The following is a 7,950-nucleotide window of genomic DNA, read 5'->3' on the forward strand; positions in this document are numbered from 1 at the left end:
AGATGAGAAAGCTTGGATTTCATCTAATTTTACTTCATCAACCTCATTAGACACAGAAGTAGACATTGGTTACAAAAGAAATTACACACACATACACAAACTGTAAATGGCGTAGCACTCGTATACACATCCGTAAACAGTCTGAAGGAGTAGATAATAAATTACAGTGACTGATGTCTCATTGACATGTACGTGTACTGCGCTAATATTACTGTTACGCACAGGACTGACAGATATCATCTTTGCTGATAACACACATAATACATGTACATAACTTGCATGAGTTTCCTGAAGTATGCAGATGAAGAGATAAAGAAATCTAGCTGGGAATTGCTATCATACAAACATACAATTTTACATACAAACGGGTTCTTTTTTAATGTCCACCACATGCATGCACACAGACAGGCACTATCTCTGAAGAAATGAGCCATGGGAATTGTCCGCGGATTTCTGCAAAAAGGAAATTACGTTTCAGCGAAAATAAAAAATTGTCCGCGGCAAAAAATAGGTAAATTAAATTATATGTATACTAATGTCTCTATCCATTATTTGCTTACACGAGAACTATCAAAATACTGGTCTTGAATGCTAAAATTCGTTTTCCTTCCGGGGGGCTTTGCCCCCCAAAGCCCCCCTGGTCCCCCCAATGGTGCTCTGCCCTGTACCCCGCCGGGGCCTAGGCAGCCCCTGAACCTTGGCCTATTTTCAGAGTTTTTTTCTATTTTGGAATTCCCATGCCTGAGAAATACAGGATCGAATTCATAGTGCACACATCTTTCATACTGCAGAAGTCACTCTTCTTGTGTTGCTAATAATTGCCTTTTTAAAGCTCACCAGAACATAGTTTGCTTGTTGAAAATATTCAGTGTTCTCTTTTAAAAAGAAGCAACAGTAGCTCCAGTTTTAATATTTCCTGTATATTCAGATCATCGCATCATTAAATATTGTAAGCAATAGCTATATTACACAAGTCTGAATAACATGAACATGCAGGGTTTTTTTATAATAAAATATCACATCACAGTTCACCAGGAAGAACGCATTAGGGAAATGCACAGACATTTTTACAAGTGGTCATTTTGCAGAACTAAACCCGTTACGACTGGTTATCACATATGTAAGGATCAAAACAATAACAGCAGATTAAAATATCACCGGCACCACTAAAAGCTAATTTTCCAAAATTCTTATGAATTCAGTCAAACACCTTGGTGGATTTCTACATGAATAAATCACAGCATCTTTGGTTCTAGCTGGTTGCCTCCACAAGTAACGACTCCTCCTCAGTGCCAGGGCGCGGTAAATTCAGATGCATGTTGAGACACGCATGATGGGACATGGCTCGAGGCAGGGGGGGCATCATGTTCCAGGCATGCCCCACGTCGGCCAGGTCCCAAGCGTGCACCATGTCGGTCATCCCTGACCTGCCATCCTCCAGACCACCGGTGCACACCAGCTGCCCTCGATACACCGCCCACCCAGCGTACCAGTGGTGTCCATGAGCCTGCATCAAACTGGTGAGCGTTTGTGAAACGGGGTTGTACAGCTGGTGCGATTTCCCCACATCGTCATCCAGAAGCAGCAAGAATCCGTCCATTGTGACAATGTTGCCTCGACTCATGCGGAGGCGTCTCTGGGTGATGTCCCTTTCCAAGGACAGCAACTCCTGCCAGAGGTCCTCCTTGGGGTTGTAGACTTGAGCACCTGTGTAGTCTTCGTATGGGATGTGGCTGCGGCGACCTGGGGTGTAGTACGTTCCACCACACAGAAACAGCTTCCCTGTGATACAGAAAAAAGAGCAGCGTTTACTTGCTTAGTTTGATGGCTGTGTCAAGTATGAAGATTTTTGTATAAATGGACACCTTATGTGTGCCACTACAAAAACACGAAAAAGGACAAAGAAAAAAATATAAATTTTAAGAATGCAGGAACCAAAAAACTCAAACACTTGCAACATACGTACTGTAAATGAAAATAAGAATGCAGGAGTAGTACAAAATAGTGACGCATGTGCCTACCATTAAGCCTAGACCTTGCTATTCATCGACAGATCTATAGAACACAGATAGGAACACACACTGCCTAAATATTGACTGCACAAAATGATGAAAATAATGTCCTTCAGAACAAAACTATAAAAACTAAAACATGTGTCTCAAACCTTCACAACTACAAAAATACACACAAACCTGCCTTGGCGACCATCCCTCGATAATGACAACCTGTCCTTTACGACCACCCCGGACGTTCCCCGACAAGCTTTTCCTCAATGAACTTCACCTTTCCATAGCAATCACCTGTCTATAACGACCACTTTTGGTTGGTCCCTTGGGAGGTCTTTATGCACAGGTTCCACTGTAACCTACCATCCAGTGAGGCAAGAGCAGCATTCCCAATGCCGTCGATGCAGCGCAAGTGGGAGATGAAAGTCCACTGGTTCGTGTGTGGGTCGTACACCTCTCCGTCCCCACGAAGGCTGTAGCTTGATGACGCCGCTCGTCCACCAACAACGTACAACTTGTCCTGCATGGCCGCTGCACTGTGGTTATACCTGTGGAATACTGCTATGGATTAATAATATTCTTGTAGATCATTCTGCAGTGCTTCTGAAAACTTAGCCTCCAGTGCAGTGCAATAGCATTATACATCGCCGTGAGCTCCGGTGAGAAGGGGCGATAAATAAGTGTTCATTATCATAATCATTATTCAATGCTTAAATCTTCAACAATCAGTAGGAGAAATACTGTATAAAGGCAAATTTTTTTCATTTACTATGTTGTCTCTAAGAGAACATATTTATAAGTTTAATATGTTGTGCTCCTTTGTTGTTTACCAGATTCCATGGCTTTGTAAACATCAATGTGAATTTAAAAAAACAACTGTTTAAACCACAGTAACCTTAAAGTGCACTTTGTCACTGTTAGTCACACAAGTCTAACCGTTTACTAAAATACTGGTGTAGGGTTGCTGTGTTAGTCAACTGATAATGCCATCGTGTAAAACTTGTAAAAGTGCTTGATTTTATGCCTTTTCTTTCATACACAGAACAGAAAACAATAAGACAGATCCGTCCTGTGGAACATTGGAAGGGGGAGGGGGGGGTGATTTTGGTAATGAGACAAGGATGAGTGAAGAACATTACCGTGGGATCATCATTGACTGTCGTTCCTCCCATTTATCCACAAGGGGATCGTATGTCCAGTTCTCATTGAAGACAATCTTGGTACAGTAGATATCGTGTATGTCCATGCTCTGGCCGCCAGTGAGATACAAGACGTTGTCCACTACCATGGCAGAGTAATCCTGCCGATCGTCAAAGGGCAGACGTGTGAGGACCTCCCAGCGTAAGGCTTCAGGGTCATAGAAGTACAGCGTGGACAAATCTCTGATAACTCCGCGATGTTTCCGTAGCGTTTCTCTACACACCACCACCAGCACTTCAGTCAACCTGTCGGGTAGCGGAGAGACCGCCAAATTGTCTAAGGCTGATTGAAGTACACAATCTACATCCCCACCTCTCTTTTTTCCTATAACCTCAGTGTTAAGAGAGTAAAACACCTTATCAAAGTGTTGAAAGTCAACAGATTGCATCCGAGCGTGCTGTAGCAGTGCTGGGAGGTGACACATCCGGCATCTGTCATCGCCTTTGACCCAAATCACAACGGCTTCTGCAACTGTTGCTTCTGTTGCAACCTCCAGGTGGTCGTGGCTGAGGATGTTGACCAGCATTTTGTGGGACAGCTTGGTGAACTCAGGATGATGCATGGCCTCTGAAAGGTTTGTGAGGACGAAGCTGAGGGCCTTCTGTGCCAAGTCGTGCAGATCGTGAGCTCTGGCAAGCACCAGAACCTACAACATCAGAGACTGTTTGTACATGTAGTATCACACAAGCACAGAAATAATTCTGACTGTCACACTGGACAAATTGTGGACAACTGCATGGAAAAGAAATGTTTATGAACTTTATCCCTTTGACACTGATATTTAATGTGTCTGCCTTTTGTATGACTTATACTGTAATAACACCAGTCATTCAACTAAAATGTTGACTGTAAGTGATCGTGAAGCGGTTTATTTTCTTACCTTCAAGAATAAATCAAAACAAAATACAGTGGAATAACTTTAAATGCAAATTTCTTGGGAACCAAATTTAAAGTTCACTAAGTGCAAACATCACAGTAAGCCAACTTAAAACAACACATTTGTTCAATATGATAAATATGTCCATAGTTTCTCTTTTTTTCATTTTCATTACTTTATTTTTCCATTGCTTGGAAATATTACCAAGTTCCATCGTAACACAGTAGAACCCCCTTTTAAGACCGCCAAAGCAGGCCTTAAAAGAGAAGGGAGACTTAAAATGGAGGTAAATTTGCAGAGGTTATGAACTGAAAGTCTGTAAAAGCAAGGTCTAAAAAAGGATAGGTCTTAACCCTTAGGCTGGTTGTGGCGACATATGTCGCGCTCCTTTACGTATACTGTCACCTGGTTGTGGCGACATATGTCGCGCTCATTTACCTATACTGTCACCTGGTTGTGGTGTAACCGAGTGCCGAAACACTACGATCACCTCGGGAAGCGAAGTGCAATCAAACAGGATTGAAAATGTTAGGGCTAATCTATAAAAACTGTTATGCAAACCCGAAGGTTTCCATGAACATACAGACAATCGGAAACCACCAGACCCCATCACAAGCAGAATTCTACAATCCACTGGTGTTGACTTTTAAAGGCCAACAACTCGGGTGCAGAGTCTGCTGTGAAAGGAGCGGTAGCCTCCCCTGTCACAATCGCCCCCGTTTGAAATGAACTTCGTCCCGAAGTTCTGAACCGGGGGACCACTGTCCATCCCAAGTTCGCAGAATGGGAACAGCACAAAAATGTTCAGTGGTCATATTATGCCATTACCTGAACATATCATGCCGAGTCCCATCCCTGCTCGCAAGCGCCAGATGTAACCGAGTGCCGAAACACTACGATCACCTCGGGAGGCGAAGTGCAATCAAACAGGATTGAAAATGTTAGGGCTAATTTCTTAGCCCTATAAAAACTGTTATGCAAACCCGAAGGTTTCCATGAACATACAGACAATCGGAAACCACCAGACCCCATCACAAGCAGAATTCTACAATCCACTGGTGTTGACTTTTAAAGGCCAACAACTCGGGTGCAGAGTCTGCTGTGAAAGGAGCGGTAGCCTCCCCTGTCACAGTGGCGACATATGTCGCGCTCCTTTACGTATACTGTCACCTGGTTGTGGCGACATATGTCGCGCTCCTTTACCTATACTGTCACCTGGTTGTGGCGACATATGTCGCGCTCCTTTACGTATACTGTCACCTGGTTGTGGCAACATATGTCGCGCTCCTTTACGTATACTGTCACCTGGTTGTCGCGACATATGTCGCGCTACTGGCTCAGTCTGTTTGGTCGGTTCCGATTACCTCCCATGGATGCGAAAACCTGTATGATCGTTTTTCTTTATTTTTCTCTCTGTTAATTCACCAGTGTTAATTCACCAGTAACATGTGTTACAGAATTGCACCAGTGTAAGGGTTAAATTGGGAGATCTTACGAGGGGGTTCCACTGTGTAGGCTTAAGTCACTCTTGTTTGGAAATACTGATTTAACTATATCTTTGAACTCGAAAATATTTTCTGTTGTACAAGATTATGTTATGTCAACTGATTGCTTTCGGCTGAAATTATTTTAACAGTGACTGCAATCGATGTAGCGAAGCATTCTCTCTCTCTCTTCTCTCTCTCTCTCTCTCTCTCTCTCTCTCTCTCTCTCTCTCTCTCTTCATTTTATTTATATAAAATAAGAATGAAATATTATGAAACTAGGTGTTGAAGTTACCACTTGTTCGCCATTTTCTGTTATCTGAATGTGTATTGATTATCATTGTAGAACGTGTACATAAGCAGTCTGCTTGTTAACGTTCTTAATGTTATTGTTTGTTGTTGTATCAATGAAAATGAATAAAACACGCTTAAAACAAGTCACCTGTAAACAGGTCTCTGCAGTGATATGCTGCTGCAGAAATGCACTGCACAAGTGTACCACCTGGTGAAACTGCAGAAAGTCTGCACAGCGCAGAACATCTATCACGTCATCTGCCGTCACCTGCACACACATAATGCAAATCTGAAATTATGAAAGACTGATTATAATCGTGATGACTTCGTCTCTAGGTTGGTCTGTCAGTCAGTTATCTGTGTACCATTCCAGCTCTACCAAACATTGTACAGCTAAATATATTATATGCCTTTGAAGGAGGAGGATTAGTACGCAAACAAAAACCACTCATAAATACATACATGCAAAGCTATCACATACACCAAAGTTACCTTCTTTCCATCCCTCTTCTTTTGGAGGGGGGAGCTAGGAGAGGGGTGGTATTAGAAATTGGAATGTCCAATATATGCAAACACATGCACAAGCACAATAATTAGTTATGACAATGATGAATGAGCGGTTTTAATTGACAACCTTTTGGTAACCAGTGGCAGGCTCTAAAATAATGTTTAAAAAAATGTAATTGAAGTTAGTTAAGGCCAAGAAAAAAAAATTGTCTGTTTCTGGTCACCCGACCGACCCTAAATTTTGGCGCCGACCCTAATCTTTTTTTTCCAAACTCAAAAATGTTTTGTTTTTATTTCGGTGGTAAAGGACAGGGTGAGAAAATGAACAACAAAAACGTGTGAAAACGAAAGTCCGCTGACGATTTGTAAATGTGTTGAGTGTCTTGTCTCTATGTATAGTGAATCCAGTCTCTTTGCGCGATTTTTAAAGTTAGTTTTATTGGTCTACATTTGGGGTAAAAAAAAAAAATCTAAAAAAAATTATAAAAAATCCCTACCTACCGACCCTATTTTTTTTAGCCATGTTACCAGAAACAGACAATTTTTTTTTTTTGGCCTAACCAAAGAATGTTACCTCAAGTTCCCCTGTATACATGAACTCCAGAAGCTTGGAGAATCCATTCACCGTCACTCCATTGTACTTCAACGAGACTCTGTCCACTCCGGGTCCCCCGTCTCCCCCTTTTTTGATCTCCGTCCCCCCACCACTCCTCTCATGGAAGGAAAAGTATGCAGCAAAGTACGGGCAAAAAGCATCCAGGAGAATCTGGTGGCAGGAAAACACTACTCCTTCAACCTCCACCTCAAGGTCAATGAACCTGTTGCTATGACGACAGGCATGAAATTGCTGCATAATGACAGGCTGCAGGGAGGAGTCATAGTGCGTCAGTCTCACGCTGCGATGTTCATCAAGGATGGATAGCTTCATGGCTTGATGGAAGCTTCAACCAATTGACTTTCCTGGTGAAAACAAAAATGAACATTATTATAATAAACTATAGTTTGTTTGCGGAACGTATAGTTGAGAAATATGCAAGCTATTTATAGTTGTCCACAATGAATGATATTTTTGGATTATCTGTAAGTTGATCATGAGATTTTTGTGGCAAAGGAAAAGTATCAATTATCAAACAGGAATGAAAAATGGGGGGTTGGAGCTAGGGGACCTATAGGGAAGGAGGAAAAATGTGTTTGAGGTGCACAGAAACTGACTCATTCTGTATTCACGATTAAACAGTGATCATGTGTTCCTTAGCCTTTGAACTGAGGGAAGTCTGACTGTGTGTTTTACATGGTCGTGACCATCAGGAACGGGGACGGCTGGGTGGAAGATCGAGAGAGAGGTGTGTGTGTGTGAGGGGGGAGGGGGGTCTGGGCCCATGGCAAATCAGGACTGCTAATCTGTCCGGATCCATGAGCTATAGCTAGGTCACCTGAGATCGTAAACTTCCCCGGCTTTATCAGACATAAAGTATTTCGCCATTACAACAATACTAAAATAATAACAGAGATATGTAATCTTTAGGCAATCTTTATTTTAAGTGTTGACAATTTAAAGCAAAACATCATGTATTACATCAGT

At 42.2% G+C, this 7,950-nt stretch overlaps 1 protein-coding gene across 1 annotated transcript in view; it reads right to left on the reverse strand.

The window, feature by feature from the left end:
* Positions 1-12: 12 nt before the first annotated feature.
* Positions 13-7,950, reverse strand: part of LOC138952769 (kelch-like protein 30) — an 8,201-nt gene continuing 263 nt past the window's right edge. The window contains exons 2-6 of the mRNA XM_070324493.1: positions 6,943-7,328; positions 6,010-6,129; positions 3,146-3,852; positions 2,370-2,554; positions 13-1,782 (exon numbers count right to left, since the gene is read on the reverse strand). Of these exons, the coding sequence (XP_070180594.1) occupies positions 1,253-1,782; positions 2,370-2,554; positions 3,146-3,852; positions 6,010-6,129; positions 6,943-7,296 (1,896 nt within the window). The 5' untranslated portion in view covers positions 7,297-7,328 and the 3' untranslated portion in view covers positions 13-1,252. The remainder of the gene's footprint in view (positions 1,783-2,369; positions 2,555-3,145; positions 3,853-6,009; positions 6,130-6,942; positions 7,329-7,950) is intronic.

This window comes from Littorina saxatilis, linkage group LG17 (assembly GCF_037325665.1).
Source record: "Littorina saxatilis isolate snail1 linkage group LG17, US_GU_Lsax_2.0, whole genome shotgun sequence".
In the NCBI taxonomy this organism is placed as follows: domain Eukaryota; kingdom Metazoa; phylum Mollusca; class Gastropoda; order Littorinimorpha; family Littorinidae; genus Littorina; species Littorina saxatilis.